The 21,864-nt window shown below is 41.8% G+C and overlaps 1 protein-coding gene across 4 annotated transcripts in view; it reads right to left on the bottom strand.

Moving 5' to 3' along the window:
• LOC124112912 (lactadherin-like) overlaps positions 1–21,864 on the bottom strand; it is a 124,142-nt gene that overhangs the window by 61,700 nt on the left and 40,578 nt on the right. For 2 of the 4 annotated variants that reach the window (XM_046473099.2, XM_046473101.2), the window contains exon 2: positions 11,289–11,495. In XM_046473099.2, the coding sequence (XP_046329055.1) occupies positions 11,289–11,355 (67 nt within the window). In that variant the 5' untranslated portion in view covers positions 11,356–11,495. Of the gene's footprint in view, positions 1–11,288; positions 11,711–16,538; positions 16,557–21,864 lie in introns of those variants that run through there. The other 2 variants (XM_048386692.1, XM_046473102.2) reach the window with 2 other exon arrangements.

The following is a 21,864-nucleotide window of genomic DNA, read 5'->3' as shown; positions in this document are numbered from 1 at the left end:
ATCAAGGACGGGAAATGCTTTGATTGTCATGAACCTACGAAACCCAAGGCTCTGGAGCTCTGATCCGGAGTGTTTACAATAATGACTTGAATGTGTGAACAAGTATAGCCCTCAAACTCGGAACTCCACGGTTTGATCTTGGATCGCTGTGTCAACATTGACATAAGTGGATTACCACTTATGAGCATTCATAACCTTTTAAGTTGTTACAATATCTTGGCTAAGCCTCGCGCACAAAAAACGTATGGTTTTGTTGCAAGGCTAGGTCCCCGTGAATAAACTGCTCCGTCTGATAAAATCTGAGGAGCTTGCTGGAGTTTGTACTCGGAGGAAAGATGCCATCAGATCAGCATCAACAGTCAGCTTGAAACAAAACCTCAATGTATCTGCCTCCACTTGATTCAAGCATGAAGAGCGGTATGCCTGGATCGGCTGACGCTTGTGGTTCATGCGAGGCGCTTACAGCAAAAAGACGGTTCGGTTAGCGGTGAAGCCCCGACTCCACACGACATCCGAACTATCCTATGAGATGGGCAAACACGCGCTAACCACAAACACGACATACTGTAAAGAAAGATCACAAGTAGCCGCCTATTAAATATCGTCTGCTCCAACGGTTCGTCTGCCCCCTTAACACAACCGGAAGTATTGACCACGCCTGCGCACACTTCAACCTGTTGGCAACATGTAACAAAGCACCATATTTATCCATTTACGTTCTGTACGTACATGTTTCAACCTATTGTTCCCCGACAGCTGTTTTGCTGACAACGTTTCCATATTCTCTCAACAGTAGAGCCTCACTCCTTCCGTACCTTGGCGGAACAATACAGCAAGATGTTCGGTGAATCCCTGCTATTTCTATGCTCGTGTTTACCCTCGCAGGTTCCCATCTCCCCACACCACTGCGCTGCAAGGAGCTCACCCTCCACCGTAGACCTTTGATTCTCATGCCGTCATAGCGGAGTGCACCTCCATCCAGCTTTTATCTATACACATAGCTCCGACATCATTTGTCACGACCAGGCCTATAGAAATTGCTTGTCATTTGGGGTGTTTTTCGTTCTAACAATTCTGACATATTTTCCATTTTACACCCGTAGTGACAACATATGCACGATGGCGTTGAAAGGCGTTCGAGACGAGGTTTGAAAGAACGAGGGCATGTTTACTGAATCTGTTTTCAACAGCCTTCTAAAAATATAAAATGTCCTTTCCACAATCTGACATCTTCATTCCAGAGCTCTGTTGATGTTACTCCTGAAATATTTTCCTTTTGAAAACTGCGCTGACATTGTTCTGTTATTAATCTGCCATATGCTTTCAAGATTTAAAATGTTTTTTAAAACCTTTTTGGGAGAGGGATGGATTCAGGACGAGGCAGACGAGGACGTGCCCGAGGGTTGGTATTCAATATGCTGCCTCACTATTCATAAATAGCGTTTCGTTTCAACATCTCTTACAAAGCTTTTTCATCTCTTCAGACCTAAAGAAAACACTTGCCTAATTTAAAAGCCACAAGAAGCCGACTACATCCGAAAAAAACATCACGAAAAAAAGGGTGTAGCCTTTCCAATCTAAATAAGCCTACGCCATCTTTACTGCGGTTATACGGAGCAAGAACGTTTGGGTGGATTGTTGATTCAAAATGTTGTTCTGCTACGTCAGTTTAGACGTTTCTTTTAAGGTGACGTTATATCAAATGGTGGGATCTGTTACCTTAATTTAGACGTTTCTTTTAAAGTGACGTTATATCAAATGGGGGGATCTGTTACCTTGATTTAGACGTTTCTTGTAAGGTGACGTTACATAAAATGGTGGGATCTGTTACTTTAATTTAGACGTTTCTTTTAAGGTGACGTTATATCAAATGGTGGGATCTGTTACCTTGATTTAGACGTTTCTTGTGGGGCGGTCGGGTAGCCTAGTGCTTAAAGCGTTAGCTCGTCACGCTGAAGACCCGGGTTCGATTCCCGACATGGGTACAATGTGTGAAGCCCATTTCCGGTGACCCCCGCCGTGATATTGCTGGAATATTGCTAAAAGCGGCGTAAAACCATACTCACTCACTCACTAGACGTTTCTTGTAAGGTGACGTTATATCTAATGGTTGGTTATGTCAATTATTTTGAGCTCTCTCAGTTTCTCAGTAGTAAAAGGGTGAAATGTTTATTGACTAAGAAATAGACCCAAAGAATTGTCCGAAATTGTCCTTGTTTTTAGTGGGTGAGTGAGTGAGTGAGGTGAGTAAAAGTCTGTTTCTACCTTTGTAGCAGCCCAACAGTCGCAGCGGGAGACTAAGTGTGAATCTGTTTGAGTGAGTGAGTGAGTGAGTGAACCCATCAGGGGACTCGAACCCAGGTTTTCATCTTGCGAGCCAAAGAATCAACTACACGAAAAGACAAGTTACTCACACGTAGCAAAGAGACAGAGAGCGGAGTATGCACAATCCACGTTGAATCAAATGTAACAACAATTTACATAATGTTTCCCTCTCTTAACAAAAATACATGTTCAACATATCTTTTTATAATGTCTGTTTTCATTAATCATTAACTGTTAATCAACAGTTGCTATACAACCCCACGAGCATCAACAGAACACCTGCTGCTCAGCCTGTCAAAGGCATCCATGTGTTTTACTGCCCAATGACTTTAATATTTCATGTGTACTAAATACTTAGTAAACTAGAAACATCATTCGTTTCGCCAGGAACCATTTGATCTCGAACGCCAGTGCAAATCTGTGAACCATAAAGGTCCATCTATCGATACTCTATCCTCTGCATCTTCCCAAGGGTCATACTGCCATGCAAGTGCAGATATAACCCTTATCAGCTTAAAGCTGTGATAACCGTCCCCCCTCACAACCCCAACTCTTTTCCCCTACCGTGTTTTACGCTTGCATCACCTTGTAGTACGCTTAACAAGGTGAATACGAGGCTGCTGGGTTTACAACGAGGCGAGCACGGCTCACGTTATCAGAAACGAGATAACGACATGTTCTCGCGTGAAAGTGCGAGATTTTACACCCTCTCTATCAACCGCCATTAGTCACATAAGCTGTTGTGATAGAATCGCTTATAATCAATTCAAAGGGATTGGATGTGATTGCCTGAGATTTATATGCATACTGTATTTGTTAAATCTAGGTTGTGGTGAACATAAAAGTTGCGTCCAGCTGACTACGTATTGTATCTAGGGAAAAGATATTGTATTAAAACCTCATGCAAAAGGCGCTGATAAAATTTGATTGTTCGAGTTTCTGCTTGGAGACGCTGACTTTAGCCCCTTCGATTCCGTACGGTGCTCTCAACCGTGAAAGAACATCAATATCGTAACGTAAAAAAACGCTATCGTTGTTTATGTGTATATCAGGCGCGGTCGTATTTATCAACCAATAAAATTTTGTCCATGTGTTAATTTTCAATATGATAGCGCGTTATTGCCAATTTATATGTAAAATATAGTTAATTTGTCATATTGTCAATTGTACGCATTTTACATCGTCTCTCTACGATCGTTTGTTTTCTTTGCCGGCTGGTTTTGTTTGTTGTTTAACGCTACAGTCAGCAATAATGCATCTATGAGACAGCGTTCTGTAATTAATACAGTCTGGATCAGGCAATCCAGTGACTGACATCATGAGCATCTACCTACGCAACTGGGATAAGAGTTAAAGCAGTTCATATTCACAGCTGCTTATTACCTTATTAAAAAGAACAGGTGCGGTTGGGTAGCCTAGCGGTTAAAACGTTCTCTTGTCACGCCGAAGACCCGGGTTCGATTCCCCACATGGGTACACTGTGTGAACCCATTTCCGGTGTCCCCTGTCGTGATACTGCTGGAATACAGCTAAAAGCGGCGTAAAACCATATTCACTCACTAATGCGAACATATTTGGCCCGTGCTATTGCGCTACGTCTCCCTTTCTGAAAGTTATTTACAGTAGGGCAACAGCCCCGAGCTATCACTGACATTATCTTGTATAACCACATACAGCCCAGGAGCCCTCTACGTCCCACACCTGACAAGTGATTTGCACATACTTATATAGAGTTACAGTTTTATTTTTTTAAGACACCTAATGTTTGATAAAGGCTGCATCACACCACATTTATCTTCTAGCCTGTGAGGGCCTGCCTCCGTATTCCAGTGGACAGAGTGAGTGAGGGAGTTGGGTTTAACGCCGCTTTTAACATTATTCCGGTTATATGACGGTTAGCTTAATGTGGGATGAAAAGACCGAAGTGATGCAGGTCTCAGACGTCTACCACTTCGGCGAAACCCACGAGCACGGGTATGGTGCTGACAAACCTAGAAACAAAATCGGGGCGAACCGGGATTCGAACCCACAATCATAGGTTTCTGGTGTGCCGAAGGGACGCAAAGCTGCACAGCGAATCGCAGCGCCTTTGACGACTGGACCACCCGTGCCCCAGTGCACAGAGAGTCTGTCCGGAGAGCAGAAGGTCGGTGTTCGATCCTGCCGCGTCATACCAATTGACGTAAAAGATGGTATTTGATGTAAACTAGTGACTGACAGCATGAGCAACGCCATCGGGGCACCTGACCACCCGATCCCCTTTCGCTCAAACGACAAGCCTGGTATACTCCCTTTCAGTGACTCGGTCCGTATAAAAGACCTACACAGTCGGACATAATGACACAAAGCTAACAGAATGATCCCACTTCATATCACACAATACCATGTCACAATTTGAAACCCAAACATCCCTGGGTTCAACGATGTCAAACATACGCCAGTTTATCAGTTCAACCGGTGTAGGGCCGCAAATGTCACAGCTTCAACAATACGCGTACTCCGCTGATTAACTCATCAGCCCTGCCACTTAATGAGACTTGACACTGCTGGTGTGAAAAAACGAATCTTTATTGTAGAAATTCAGAAATAAATGTAGTATTTACCGATTCAACAACAGTGTGGTCCGATAAAGACTGATATTTAACCAGCGGTCGGCACCCACACACTACACATCCTAAGCAAAGCACTAGGAAAGCCTCCCCTTGCGTAACGCCACAAGTAGGAAATTAAGGGCGCAGGGAGGGACGAGAGTTGCTTTCTCCATGGCGCGCAATTTTGCGGTTCAGAAACCCCTGGGAAATGTAAATATGTGAACGGCTTTATACACTGAAATGTCGAAATGCATAAGAATAAATACAAAAATTTAGCGCGACTTTTTAAAACTTGTTTTATCATTTTCTGTAGATACACGTTATGATATCGTGGGGCGCGGATCATCATCCCCCAGCTTAATAGTGGTAGGTTTCAATGGGTGCAGTCGGTCAACAAAGCCTACGGAGTGTTGCTACAAGCATTTGGGTTCTCAAGAGGGTTGTACCTGTGTGTTATCTAATTAAAGATAAGACTCCCCGCATATAATTTTACATCTGTGTAAAATATGAAATAAACATTAAATATCAACAGTGGGGAGCTCCAAAGCAAATATATATGTCATCATTGGTGATGTGTTTATCTAGGTTTTTTACTTGTTGGTTGGAAATGTCAGTTAGATATTTGGGATTATAGGTTACAGAGAGTGTCTGATTGTAGAGGTGTTGGTGTAGAGAGAGCGTCTGTTTGTAGTGGTGTTGGTGTAGAGAGAGCGTCTGATTGTAGAGGTGTTGGTGTAGAGAGAGCGTCTGATTGTAGGGGTGTCGGTGTAGAGAGAGCGTCTGATTGTAGAGGTGTTGGTGTAGAGAGAGCGTCTGATTGTAGAGATGTCGGTGTAGAGAGAGCGTCTGATTGTAGAGGTGTTGTTTCAGAAACGAGGTCTGAATGAAGATATGGTGTTGGAAAATAGAGATCTGTGTAAAAAGTATCGGATATAGAAGTGTCAGTATAAACAGGGGTATGTATTATAGAGATGCAAATGTGGGGAGAGCGTCGTTTTATAGATGTCGGTGACGAGAGAACGTCGGATAACATAGTTCGGTGTGGAAAGAGTGCCGGATTCCAGAGATGTTGGCGAAGACGGAGATCCTATGTCGGTGTAGAGGGGGTGTCGGATTATAGAGATGTCGGTGTGGAGAGAGTGTCGAATTATATAGATGTCGGTGAATAGAGAGTGTCGGATTATAAAGATGCCGGTTTAGAGAGCGGGTCTGATTGTAGAAATATCTTTAAAGTGAAAGTATTTCATCATGTAAATTTTACATTTTTTACAGAGGTTTCTTCATTGTGAAATCGTCGTATAAATGATTACATCCGAGCGTAGAGGACTGAATTAGAGAGAACAACGGATTCAAGTAACACAGAGCAAGTGCCGGAATATAAAACTACCGAAGACATTATCATAAGAGGCCTTGAACTAGAACAAGGGCCTGAAATCAACATCAAAGACTCCACACAGCCTGTGCAGTACTTCATTACCATAGTCACCCCCAACACACGCGCTGTCTCGAGTCACCACAGAGCAGGTGCCCGTTCTGCCATCACCCATCTCACGTGCAGAAAGCATAAACAGAAGATGAACCAGTCATTAAATGTCCAGATCAGACATGAAAGAGTTCCAAGCTCGAGAAATCAATCATACTGGCTTTGTCTTGTTTTTTGTGAGGAGAGAAGGTTGACGGAATATGAATGGAATACAAATGCGCTTGAGACATCAAGATTTTCGACTCAAGATGTCCTAAACAACCGTTAGGTCTCTAAGAATCAACCTACATTGTAGTTCTCCGGGGTCACAGATGAGGCACTGAGGGCATAGCCATCAATATATTTTATACATTTACAAGAAAGGAAAAACAGCCAGGCTTTATGTTCCCATCTTCATCGTGCTCCACAGACCAGCAAGGATGGTCTGGGGTACAGAGGACAGCCATCTATACAGAAGAAAGGATGTTTATCTCTGTCGGAGAGTTGTGTTCACCAACCCACGAAACGCCCATTCCCCCCTTTTGGCGGGCTAGCGTTATACAACATGGTTCAGGTAGTTTAACCTCAATTTCCCTTTTAATATGAGGTGACGTGCTCCAAATATCTTGAATATGTAAGAATACAGCTTATAGAAAGATAGATGGAGAATTTATATATCAAGGAGTGTTGTTGCAGGTGAAGCAAACCGAAACTTGCGGACTTAAAGAATTATTTATGTGATAAATATATTTTTAGACCTTGAAAGCGCGAGGAATTTGGTAATTTGGTTGGTAGGGGGGCGAGGAATTGTGGGCATGAACGTTGGAATTGTGGGTAAAGACGTGGAGAATTGTGGGTAAGGAAGTGAGATGATAACATCACACTGTAGTCTCAGTACGACACCAACACAAATGGGAATCGACCTCACCAACTAAAAATTGCTGCAATATCGTACGCCAACAACACAGATCGATACTGATTAATCATCGATCTGACGGTTTCTTAGTACATCCCGAATACCTGCATATGTCGAAGTCGGTTACAACGAACAGTTAGTAATGAAGGTTAACTAATTGTTAATGGAATCATTACCAACAGTTACAATGAACAGGGGTTCTTGGGTCAAGTATGTAGAAGCGTTGATGAACACGGCGTTAACGTCATCGGCTTTACCAACGTGTCCATGCCGTCATTTACCATATTTCTACATTCTTCGCAAAATGTACACCTTGTACCGTGTACCAATACCTGAACACTATGGTATAACGTCGGTAAACCTGCATCGGTTATTCTAAAAAACTTGAATAAATAACTGTTTTCCAACTTAATAAATACTGCAATGTTAGATCGAGCATTTGTGCTTTCAAATCAACTGCCATCAAAACGCCCAAACTCATAAAACACCTAAAGCATATCAACCCAACTAATAAAAACAGGTCTCAAGAACCATCACTTATATATAGTCTATCTATAGTCTATCAAACACTCCAGTTCATAAACTATCTACATCAACTTCACGACAGCGTTTTTTCGACTTTTATCGCAACTGCTCGTTTTATCCTTCTCATCTCACTGCGCATGTCACGTTCGAGGCATTGTGGGTAAAAGAGAAACCAGGTATTCTATGTTTTCCAGATTGTGCCAGGTGCGAAGCTAATCAGCTATGGTTGAAGAGCTTCCACAGCCTTCCTTTCTTTCCATGCTATTCACACGACAAACTTTGAAAACGTTTCTTTTCTATGGTTCAGCCCTGTCGGTGGACGCTAAAACGTTCTTCTTTATCTCATTAGTATATGAAAAGCGCGCAGTTTGCTGAAAACGTGCATTTATAAATCGAATCTGGAAAAACTCCCCTGTTAACTTCAGTGAGAGGTTGCGGCTCTGCGGGCGGCTAAATGAAGACAAAGTTTGAATTTCTAATCTTTTAACTACAATTCCATATTTAAATACAAGTATTGTTCACTATCATCCTAGGCCAATGACATTTCGAGTTATCCAGAGTTTCGTCTTTCGGGATTAATCGAGAAAGGTATTATATTATACAGGATCGCTTCGGGATATGTAATTCGAGATAAAGAAAGGAGAAAGACGTTAAAGATGAGATGTGGGTTAGACATATTTCGAGTCATCCAGGGTTTCGGGATTAATCGAGAAAGGTATTATATAGTCAACAGGATCACTTCGAAAGATGGAATAAAATGATTCGAGATAAAGAAAGGAGCGAGTAGATCAGACATATTTCGTGTTATCCAGATTTTCGAGATTAATCGAGAAAAGTATAATATATAGACAACAAGATCTCTTCGGGATGTGTCATTATTCGAGATAAAGAGAGGGGAGAGATGAGATAAAGGTTAGACAGACTTCGAGTTATCCAAGGTTTCGGGATTAATCGAGAAATGTATAATGTGGACTACAGGATCACGTCGAGATATGTAAGACAGAAAACTCTATTAAACTACAATTCACTATTCAAATACAAGTACTGTCCAATGTCGTCATTTTAAGGAGGAGCGGGAAATGAAATGCGATATTTCGAGTTATGCAAGCTTCGGGATATAGCAAGGAAGTGATATGTAAAAAGAGCGGAGTAATGTCTAGGTCGCAGGGTAACTTCGAGATGAACATAGTATCCAGATATTGGGAGTGATGTGAATGGACATGCATATTCGACACTAATCCCTAACCAGACTGTGAAACGACTGAGGGCATAGTGGAGGCCCCTGCAGTGTACCACAGTCGTTTCCTGTGCTTGACAAACCAACCCGATTTCAAATAACAATATATTCTCTCTTGAAGCGATAAAGTTGTAAACATGCAAGCGGTCGTATCCCAGATGACTCACACGAGAGGTGTGATACCATAAAGTATGAATACTAAGCAAAATAAAATAATAAACTACCCCCCTCCCCAACCCCCATGTTCCAATGCCAACAAAGAGGAGACTTCCTTAAGTGTCTAGCCTCAACACACGTTAATAAAACAAATGCGGATTGTTTGTCTCATTAGGAATTCAAAATAGATTTGTACTATCGCAGCAAATATGTTTGTTTTCTAGTCGATGGCGAAAAAATAAACATTAAACGCTATTCACTTTCATCGCGCATCCCAACGCCTAGATTTAACCCGTTCCATTAAAATATGCGAAACCAAACAAACTCGACGGCGAGAACAGGAAAAATGAGTGTCAGGTGCGGGAAAGTACATTATCTTAATCCAAATTCCACCTCTATCCCCGTAAAAACAACCCTTATTAACCCCAGCCCCTTAGCAAACCATCATGTCTTCATCTCCCCCTTAGCCCTTAACAAGACCCCAGCGTTCCCAAATTTTCTTCTCTCATCTTAACAAGCTCTCAGTCGGCTGTGTCAATAACTTAGTGGTTGAAGCACCCGCGAGTAGTCTCAGCCATGTCTATTCCTGAGCCAACCGACCTCCACACCACACACACACACACTCACACATACACACATCCAACTCGCAAACTAATCTCCACAGAAAAGACTAGGAGAAAACGGGATATAAAAGACGCGAGGAGAATATGTCGAATCTAAGCTTCCATACAAAACGCAACGTTGAGGGTAGTCACAAAAGCGAGCAGCTGTTGGGTGCCTTTAACGACGGTTAGGGTGGATCGTGACCGATAGAGAAACTAGGGTATAGGAGGGTACTGCGAATGAACCAGTACCCATCGCTATCCGGGAAGAAGGATAATAGATGGCACAATACTAACATTGGCTAAAATTACGACTGCTCTTTACGAGATAAAATGTATATGCTACTATAGGCCGTTTAGTCTAGGTAAATATACAAGAAGGAATTGTAAACGAAACACAAGTGACACCATTCTAAAATTCCGCTGAATTGTTATTTTCAATCTCCTTATATCTGAGTGCTAAATAATGGAATATGTTTTAACAGATTTGTTAAAAAAACCGTAAATAAACATTTTAGTCAGTCAGTCTGTGTTATAGAACGATAAATCGGGGAGTTCTGTTGTTTCGGTTTAAAATAAAATAGCTTTAATTTTGTGTGAAATGCTTTCTCAAAATCTGATTCTCAATCACAATAGATTTGTTAATGTTGTTCACAAATTCCCGGTGTGAGACCCCCATGCAACCACAATTTCCCCGAACACTTCAAAACCGCATAACGCGCTCGCGATGTGCGACCATTAAACAGGCACACGTGATCGTGATGGCGTTTTTAAACGCCTTCAGCGTTCACGAAGTACTCAATACTATTCCCGTTCCTCCGCTCCTAATGTAGCGATTATAACCCCGAGTAAAAGATAACAACTGCCGAATCACCTGTTCTACAACTGGCTCATATTCACCGTGTGCAGGTATCACCGCAAACGTACACCACATGACGACGCGATCACAACACAAATTCCAACGCGAGCTGACTACGACGTGTTCAGCATAATAACAATTAACATCCATCTGTGACTAGATTTGTGATGTGTAATGTGATAGAATAATAACCCAGCATTGAAACAATTCGTTTAAAATTTATCATTATAATCATAAACAAAGAGTAGGTTACGTAAACAAGAGCGTTACCAGGAGGACAAAGTGTGTCTCATTCCGTAATTCCGGGAATGTGATTCTAACCGCATACAACTGCACTTTGACTTGCACTCACAAATAACGATACACGTTCATACATCGCTGTACACGTTTTTATAATCGCGTGGCTACATTCGCGCATCGTTTTAACGTATCCTGAACAACATACAAAACGCATACTCATTTAAACACTTTTTTCAACTCACGAAAACATCCAAATATCTCTTTCCCAACAAAAACGAATCTTTTTTGTTAGTAAACATATAAAACATTGATAGTTAAAATAGAAAAGATTTTAATCCTGAAAAGAAGCGAAATATAAAATCAGAAGGTACTCACCACTTGCTTGTGCAATCCCACAGAATATTGTCAATAAACAGAACACGGTAACGTTGGTGTTGTTCATGATGCTGCGATTAGCTGAGGTATCCAATTACAGGTATATACAAATCCAGGTAAATGGGTGTTAATCACTTCCAATATCTTCACTATCTCTCCAACACCCAAACACTCCAGCTACTGTAGCCCGTGTATCCAAACATGTATCTGTAAGTCAAATTGAAGATATTCACAAACCAGACACAAATAGTATAAATAAATCCTTGGCTACCTGTCAAAAACACAATTAGCAATTAAGCACACTTTGGCAGTACTTGAGAGAGAGTTAAGGTTAGTTTCGTCCTCTTCCTGAGCCGAGCTTGAGCAAGCAGCCCGCATGTTTTCACGGCACGGTGCGTCTGTGCATGTTAAGCTACGAGAGAGGCTTTGTATAGCCTGCTGTCGGGAAAGGGACGACCTCAGTGGTTGAGAGCTTACGCTTCATGCAACGACTGGAGTAAGGGTTGAACCTTCCCTACCGTGGAACATATATGTTACCTTAAGATCAACCGATATTCGCATGTTTCAAATACTTTGAATTTAACACCTGTTTTCCACACGACGAGATTCAACGGGTTTTAAACCTGCATGCTATTGTGTATGATTTATCATATCTTCCCAACGACGAAACTGCTGAAATACATTGTTTGTTGAGTGGAAACGCTACGGAATTTTGTGTTTTGTTGTTTATCAATGTGGAAGACCCGTTGTGGATATTTTGTTTCAGAATCGGAAATAATTTATATTCATTTCAGATATTAATACATGATGCGACTTTGGGTCGTATTTCGGATATATTATCCACCCTTACTTCTGACAATGGTTCATACACGTTTAAGCTTTATGTTACGATATTTACTCGCCAAAATTATTAAATCATGTGAAGTCACAAGCATCCCTCTATCCGGAATGTTAAACAATCATTTGAAATAACATAACTTGTTAAGCATTTCGTAATGTATTCTAGGTATCGCTTGTATTGTAAATCTAGACGATATCAAAGAGGGACGGACATATTGGCCTCCTAATGTTACACACGCGGACATGATATCCATAATCTTCACACCCTGTCGTACATGGAGTTGACGGTGCAAGTTTTCATGTAAATACGTTATTAATTATGTATACGTGCCGCGACAGTTGGGGAACAATCGTGATAGAATTCCGGGGCCAAGAGCGTGTTTATTGTACAAATGTATTTGAGACGTTTTTTTCCACTCAGTGTAAAGTTGAAACGCCTTGTTATTTAGTGTTATAATTTTCTTAATAACGTCACAGAAACTGGCCGCCAATCATTATGAGTGAGTGAGTATGGTTTTACGCCGCTTTTAGCAATATTCCAGCAATATCACGGCGGGGGACAACAGAAATGGGCTTCACACATTGTACCCATGTCGGGAATCGAACGCGGGTCTTCGAATTCGGCGTGACGAGCGAACGCTTTAACTACTAGGCCACCCGACCGCCCCCTACCAATCATAAGGACGGGTAATGTCGGACATTAGCTTCCAAGGGGAGATTACTCTTTAAACCTGCTACATGTATCAGTGAGTGATTTTGGTTTTGGTTTTAACGCCGCTTTTAACAGTATTCCAGTTATATCACGGCGTGTCAGCTTAATGTGAGAGAAAAGCCCGAAGTGATGCAGGTCTTAGACGTTTGACACTTCGGTGAAACCCACGAGCACGGGTGTGGTGCTGACAAACCTGGAAACATCATCTGAGCGAATGTAGGATTCTGACACACACAAGGGAGGCAACTCTGAACAGCAAATTGTGGCACCTTTCACGAATTGGCTATCCGTACAATCTGAATTATTTTACAGTTATGTATGATGAATGCAGGCATTTTCAAACCTCGATATGTTTTTTCTAGCTATGCTTACATCCCGCAACGAGGACATCTACATAAAACAATGGAAACCCATGAAATGCACGCGTATCTCGGACAAAGAACATGCATGTGAGCCTATATAGGCCTGCTGTTGCCACAGAGCGCCCTTAACCCACACCTCAAAATGAATCGCGACCAAGAGGACATCCGATTGACAAGTTACGGAAAGGAACGATTTGTGCCGAATGAATGAAAAAGGCACTTTCGGACTTGTCTCAGATTAAGCAGCTTTGATGAAGGGTGCATACAAGTGATATATGTGTCTCTAGATCTGTTTCATAAACGGAGGTGTTAAGTAAACAATCATATTCTATCACGTAAAATTTTAACCCCTTCTGAATGTGTTCTTTCGACATGGTTGTGAAGATACAGTTCTGCAGATAAAGGGAGACAACCGAGTGCTAATGTGGCTCTAATTCTCGTGCTCGGTACGAGAAGTTGACGTGTTTTGGATGTAAGTGTTTAACTACACTCTCTGTAACAATGCGGTCAGGGTGGTTACGTGTAACGTGACACTGTGCTACTTTGTATCGGGTAGATGGCGGTTAAACACCCTGGAGTGGAGTGTGGAGTGACAGATTGGATCTCCACCGTGAGTACAAAACATGGTATTTCACTGCAAAATATCTCGTTTTATTTCAAATTCTCCGATATGCTCACATGAACTTGCATTATCTTTATAATTCAGTGAAAATAAGGCCAAAGATAGTGTAATTATTCATAACCACGTTCTCCCGGCCATTGACTGTTTTCACGGTCGAGTCCACGTAGATCTTATTTCATCGGCTGGCGTCGAAAACCCGCCATAGCAAAAAATAACGTTTTATAGCGTACCGGCCTTTGGAAAAATAAAAATAATTGTAATTTCATATGTGACATTTATAGCGCACAAGTACTTGTTTATGCAGGACCTAGTGTGTAAACAAGCTTTTGCCATTTTTAGGTACAAGGGAGGGCTATATACACTACTGTGTAAACTATAAGTTTCCTTGATTGTAGCCGAGGCTCGAAAAGTTCGCGTCCTGGAAAATGGTAGTTTGGAACAGAAACATGTAATAATCTTCAAGTAAACTGCCGGGCAAAGGAGTGAGTGAGTGAGTTGGGTTTAACGCCACTTTTAACAGTATTCCAGTTATATCACGGCGTGTCAGCTTAATGTGGGAGGAAAGCCCGAAGTGATGCAGATCTCAGACGTTTACCACTTCGGTGAAACCCACGAGCACGGGTATGGTGCTGACAAACCTAGAAACTTAATCGGGGCGAACTGGGATTCGAACCCACAATCACAGATTTCTGGCACAGCGAATCGCGGCGCCTTAGACGAGTGGGCCACCCGTGCCCCAGCCGGCCAACGAGTCGCGTGTGACTCGCGAAAACGTCGCCATTGGGGGGTATTTTGACCAGTGAACTCGATACTTCACTGAACATTGTGTTTCTAGTCATCACGACGAGCGAAAGGTCTAAACATACCCCAAGTCGGACGTTGCGAAATATCGCTTATGACGAACTTTCAATCTCCTAGCATTAATTATTTATGCTATAGAGTGTATTGATTATTACTTCAACAAAAAAGAACGATCTGGTCTGAAGGTCCAATGGAGTTTGTTACATCCGGAGGCTGGACAGTAGAACCTCTTAAACCCAGACCTCGCTATAACGGACATGTCTCTGATAATGAATTGAACAAATTCATTATGTTCTACACACCATATGCTAAATTAAATGCCCGAAACCTTTTTCATCCAGCCTATTTTTATTAACCTGTCCGGATTATCGAGGTCTGCTTTTTTTCTCGGTCCTCACTGCACTAACCCGGACTTTATCAGCTACATAAATTGCCAAAGAGCCGCTGAAACTCGCTGCGGTTGTTATTCTGTCACGCATGACTTACCACGCGAAAAGCAAATTGTTGTGAATTCTAAGACTCCAGCCTTGATGTTACAAATGTAGGTGTATTTTGACTAGATTTATTCTTAAGTTCTTCTGCACTGACAGAAACTAACGACGGTGAAACCATATTGCATAAACACGTGTAGCACCGCGCCAGGCAGTGCGCGTCCCAGTCTCGCGCCGTTATAGGACCGGGGACAGTCTATATAACATACGTACCTATATCTCCTCCTTGAGAACGTGTAACTGACTGCCTCGTCCATCCATTGTGCTACCTACCGTCGACATATCATACTTGAATTTCACGCGCACTCATGCGGAGCGGAATTATTTTCTGAATTAGCTCTTGTAGGTTTGGAAGCGCCCTTAATGCCATCTGGAGTGGTAGATAAGTATTTGACAGCAAGGAATATACGTCAACAAACATGTTTTGGTGACGGTCTTCTCTACCAATAATAAAATTAGTCTCTCGCTTTCATAACGCCCTTCACAAACGGAGATAGTGCTTCGCGCTCTCGGAGTAATTATTCGGGAATTATTCGCCCTATGGAAGTACAACCCTACTATGCGGTTCGATCAGCGAGCTTTGTGTGACGCCCTTTATAGAAAAGACCGGGAATTTTATTCGACAAGTTAGATTGCGTGACCTTTTGTGTTGCATAATGCGGAGTCCAAATACAGACGAGCTTGTAAAATAGCGTGAATGCCTTGGGTTTTTGTCTCGCTCGAGTGAATATCATATCATGTCGGGAATATAGAAAGGCATATTCAACACACGTCTGTGTATGAATATATCGGCTGATATACCACTAGAATCTGCGTATATTCGTCTCCAGTCGAATGATTGAGTGATAGAGGCCCACCAGACAACAGAACATGTGTACGGCATACAGCGCCCGTAGCTATAGTTTAACATTCGCATACACCTTGAAATATGTTAAATACCATTTTGAAATCTTCCATGGCTGACAGACAGGCGTGTTCCACACAGTGCTCTCGTGATTGTGTGACTTTCAAGATGTGGTTTGGCGTGACATTTCATTTCGGTTTGAATGACATTTCTTGTCGACAACGTGACTTTTAAGTCCCTAAAACGTTTATTAATCTAATTAATATGTAAAACGATATTTTTCTTCGTGTGATACAAATCCGAACAACGATTTTAAGAGAAATACGTCAGGAATAACACCAACGCCGCGCCTAGAACCATCGTTAACGTCGACTACAACAGCAACAACGACATTAGAGTACATTCCTATAAACTAATAAACTATTCCTCTTTTCTCTCTTGGCTAAACAGCACGCGCCTTAACTTATTATATACAGAGAGACATATGTGACGATAATAATGATAATTATCAAAATAATAGATTATATGATGATCATTATTAACAATAATGATAATAATAGTTATAATAATCAACTCACGTGGCTACTCTCACTGTTAGTATCTTCCTATTGGGTATTTCGTTTGGTTTCGCAACTAAGATCACAATCACGTGCCCCTAAGTTACAACATACACACTACCTATAGACAGCGATCATAGCGCCCATGTCATGAAGTACTATGTTCTATATTTAGAACTTACTACTAATAAAGACGCCAGAAACATTCAATACGTCTTCACAATTTCACTCAGCAATAACGTGTTGTAATTTTCAAAGCCTAAAATCAAACGTTGATTTCCTATGAGATTAATAATGAAGTTGGATTGACATGTTCGAGTATTTGACCTTTCCTCTTACACCTGTAACTGGAAACACTGTTTATGCCGAAGCCATCGCAACATATAAATCGACATTCCACCTTTGTCAAAAGTTCGACAATCTTCGGGTAATCTCGGTTATCTTTGGGTATTTTCGAAAACATTCGTGAATCTTCGGAATTTGTTTTACACAAATTTTTAACCTTCATCTGAATACGCTTTCTAAGACATCAAGTGTTTAAAAAATGACACCAGATCGATTATATCTAGTTTTATGAAGTTCATAGTTATGTGAACGGTGATGGATCGGACGGTTGTGCGGATAATGACGACGATGCAGAATAACATCAATATACCCTTTGACGTTATTAAATTTTTTTATCATTTATTACATCCTTGAGATATCAAAGGACCCGGCATACACATTTCAATATCAATACCAAATCTAACAAAAACGGGTTTTAACAAATAACGATTTGTTACCTCTGAAATATTTGGCATTATTATATCACAAAACATGAATATCATTGGAGGGTAGTATGACAAAGTTTATTAAAATATTTTAACTATGTTCCATATTGCTTTATGCAGCGCAAGAATTATGAAAGAATACATTGCCGAGTGATTCCTGTAAAGGAGGAACTACAAAGAGGCTCGCTCTATAGAAGAAAACGTCAATGGCGCCCGCCCCTCTTGTTAAGGTCGCTCACACGTCAAATTTAAATACCTTGAGGTATAGATATTGTACATGACTTTACACATTCCACTTACATTCCCGCCATTCCTATAATATAATTAATACTGGAAAATATTACAGCGGCTACAAAGGGCTATCTTTGTTGCGGTTTCATCGAGTTTGTATACAGTGTCAATGTAGCGGAAATAGTCAGCAAAGCGTAAAATTCAAATCTTTTCAGGAGGCATCGTTGATGGTTGAGCGAGGATGGTTGATAATGAGAGTCTGTGTGTCGCTCATCATGGCATTAGACGAGATATAACCAACGGGCACCTGTCACCGTCTCCCGCTCACGTGACGTACCATGTTCGGGCCAACACACAACCATTACTTATGTTGTAGATATGGCTGACCCACCCTTGGCAGAACTCCGAGGTAGTCGAGCGAGACGTTAGCGTTCTATGTGTATTTGAACTGAGAATTTTATTTAGCGTCGTTCAATAAACAACTGTGAGCATGATGCATTGTTACTTGGCACCTCTGTGTTTTTCTGAATATCTGTGAAAATTTTGAGGTCGTACTTAACGTTTCAGTTCTTCTCTCAACATACACATGTAAACAGCACTCGATGTTGTCGGACAAAACGATGCTTTCCTATTTTTGACTGAATACTACTGAACATCACCCGATGGTGTCGAACAAAATTATGCTTCCCTTTTCCAAACCGAGTACTTCTGAACATCACCCGATGGAGTCGAACAAAATGTTGCCTTCCTATTTGTTCTTCTGAACGTCACCCGATGCAGTCGAACAAAATTATGCTTCCCTTTTCCAAACCGAGTACTTCTGAACATAACCCGATGGAGTCGAACAAAATTATGCTTCCCTTTTCCAAACCGAGTACTTCTGAACATCACCCGATGGAGTCGAACAAAATGTTGCTTCTTAACATCACCCGATGGTGTCGAACAAAATGCTGCCTTCCTATTCCAAACTGAATACCACTGAAAAGTAACCAATGGACTCGAACATATGCTGCATCAATTCCTAATGAATACCACTACACGACACCCCATGGTGTCGGAACGAGCAACTGATTTTTCCTGTGGAATATGGTCGAGAATAACACATTCCTCCAGTCTCTGAATCTGGACCACCGCTCGGTCAATGTCGCACATCGCTGACATGACTCAACAAATATGAACACACCGAATCTGACTTTATATTTCAGATTCTCAGATAAAGCCCCCATGGCCTACAAGAATGTCCCATGTGTGTGCTTTCAACTTTATAGCACACTTAAACTTACAACGTTTCAATCCTGATTGTCAAACCAGAGCTCCTCCGTCCGCAGACTTCCCTTGAAACCAAGTACCTCAATAGACCGCCTCTCGTCATGGTCGTCTTACATCGCCTTCAGCAGTATTAGCCTCAGTAGATAACTATCAGGACACATACGTGTAGAAAACAAGGAGACAATACTGATACAAGGACTGCCAAGGATTTACTACCATCACATACACACTGTGCAATAGGTCGGTATGGGACTATTAGGGTTGGTTGTACAGGTGTTTTCTCAAATGCCTCCAAACCTCGTTAAGTGGATTACGCTGTACCTTTGACTCGTGATGGGGACATTGCCGTTTCACACACGTGTTTAGAAGTTCACATTTCTCTAATTTCTAAAAAAGATGGAGCGATGCGGAAGTCTAGTGGTTGTAATGGTTACATTGGGAAAATATGTCACGATCATTGTGAGTGAGTGAGTGAGTGAGTGAGTGAGTATGGGTTAACGCCGCTTTTAGCAATATTCCAGCAATAACACGGCGGGGGACACCAGAAATGGGCTTCACACATTGTACCCATGTCGGGAATCGAACCCGGGTCTTCGGCGTGACGAGCGAACGCTTTAACCACTAGGCTACCCGACCGCCCCCACGATCAGTGTGATGGTGATGTTGCTGAAGTATTGCTCACTCACTCACTCACTCACTCACTCAGTGTATCCCCTGCTGGATAAATGAAGCAGTAAGATCAATACAGGTGGCGTAAAACAACACTCACTCACTCATTTTAAAACGACGAAACACTTCATAATTTTACTGAAATAATAATTAACGTAATTCCGGTCCCCCTTACATATAACCCAACCCGTATTGACCTAACCGACAATTAAACAACAGGAAAGAACCTTGTCATAAACCCGTAACACAAATACACATTATGACCGCATTCCATATAAACAGATAATCATCAAATTGCCTCCAACCCCATATTATAACTCACCATCGTTAAATCAAGGAAAATACCCGTTAACCTTTCGTTTTTCCACAGCAGCGTCAGATGAACCGCGTTGACCTCTGAGACCCAGCATTACGAGACCCTGGTTCTCTAACAAGTCTCCATCAATCACCCGATCAGAGATACGCAGATCCTATCTACCCAGAGGCTACAGCAGATCTGTCAGCAGTGGGTGTCGCGCTAATCACTTAACAACTGACGCTCGCTTCATTTTAAACTACATCATTGCATGTGTAGGGCGAGCACCACCTCAAGAGGCTTTGCGGTTTGGTTGAGAGTGAGTAAGCAGGTTTTAGCTTTTAGCAAGATTCAAGCAATTGAGGTAGAAGGACAAAAAGACATGGAAGTCATATTTTGCCCATTTTCGGAATCGAAACTGCCTTTCGCCGCGACGAGCGAACGCGTTAACCCCTGTGCCACCCCATCGCACTATAGTTTGATAATTACAAAATATGATGACTTCTTCAAGGAAGTGTCAAATGTTCAAGGAACTAGACTGTATAAGCAGTACCTAAACTCAAGGCAGGTAGAACAGGTCTTCAGCTACCCATGCTTGCAGTTAAAGGCGACTATGCTTGTCGTAAAAGCGACTAACGGGATCGGGTGGTCAGGCTTGCTGACTTGGTTGATGCATGTCATCGATCCCAATTGTGTGGATCGATGCTCATGATATTAATCACTGAGTTGTCTGGTCCAGACTCGATTATTTACAGACCACTGTCATATAGCTGGATTATTGCTGAGTGCGGCGTTAAACAACAAACCAACCAACCAACCAATATTGAGAGACAATGCATCGATACCACATCACCAAACAATGGACAACCAGAAATGTTCGGCGTGATGAGCGAATGCCTGAACCCAATGCTACGACGTCACCAAACAAATGAATTACATATGCTTGAAAAAGGAAGCTGACAACCACAACAACAAAAATTAGAATGAAAACCTTTGTTTCTTTCATTGATCAAATACCATTGTGTTTCAGAAAAAAACAGCAAATGCATAATAAAATATTTTCCGGCAAGATTGTACATGTCCCAAAGCAAATCTTTAGATGTGAAACTGGAACCGGATGCAAGCCGTCGGGAATAGACTCACTTCCGGTCATCAAATGCATCCGAGGTGACAAGATCATCCGAACATGTTCCCATTGTCTCAGAATCTGGAATATCTGAAAATGCGCGTAAATCAGACGCTGACACAATTATGTTGCATAGTTCGCCGAGTCAACGCTTTAAAGTACCGTTACTCGTCAGACTCTGGTGCTAATGTATATTGGTATTACCCTATATATGTCGTAGGAAATTCGAAACCGAAATAAGCTATATCTTATGTGTTTTTAATGCGATTTAAGTCGCAGTGTGTTCAGTCGGGGTTTCCAAAAATGCCGAAAAGCGACCCATGTAACTCAAACCACCAATTCCTTGGAATGGGGGTTATAAAATTAGGAATTGGTTGCTGAAGCGGAATTCGGATTCGGTGTAAAATGAAGGGGTCTACAATACGCCTTCAGCGAAGTATTATGGGGGCTAATGAAGTGTTAAAGAGGGGGCTTACTAACCACATACCCGCGTTCTCATAACACACGGAATACCCGCGCTAATTCTTCCCCAATTCCGGCCGGGTAGGTTCGCGACATTGCATGTTACAGGGAAATAAGGAGACCCATCTTTAGAATTACCTCCCTCGTACCTCACCGGAGCTTGTCGTGAGACTGATAAATACACGGGTGTCTATGTCGCAACAGGGGGGGTAGATGTCTGTCACACACCCGGGAATAACGGGGTAGAATCACGGGAAAAGTGACAATTCCGGCTGTGGATGTGGATGTGTATGTGGTCAAATCGAAACACATAAAAACGATATTTAGTAAGGATATATTATATGATGGTAAAAATTGTTAAAACCACAATCCCATCGATCATTTCCTTAAGCATTGGGTGACAAATAAGTATTCGCTAGTTGCACTATTTCACGTGACTATCAAATTACGCAAAACAATCAAAACGTTTCATAAATGTTGCTCGACAATAAATTGTGTATTACCTTATGTTCGAAGAGGTTCGGC

This window comes from Haliotis rufescens, unplaced genomic scaffold, assembly GCF_023055435.1.
Source record: "Haliotis rufescens isolate VD_foot unplaced genomic scaffold, xgHalRufe1.0.p SCAF_6, whole genome shotgun sequence".
Taxonomy (NCBI): Eukaryota; Metazoa; Mollusca; class Gastropoda; order Lepetellida; family Haliotidae; genus Haliotis; species Haliotis rufescens.
The sequence above is the reverse complement of the archived record's forward strand: the minus strand, read 5'-3'. Positions and strand labels throughout refer to the sequence as shown.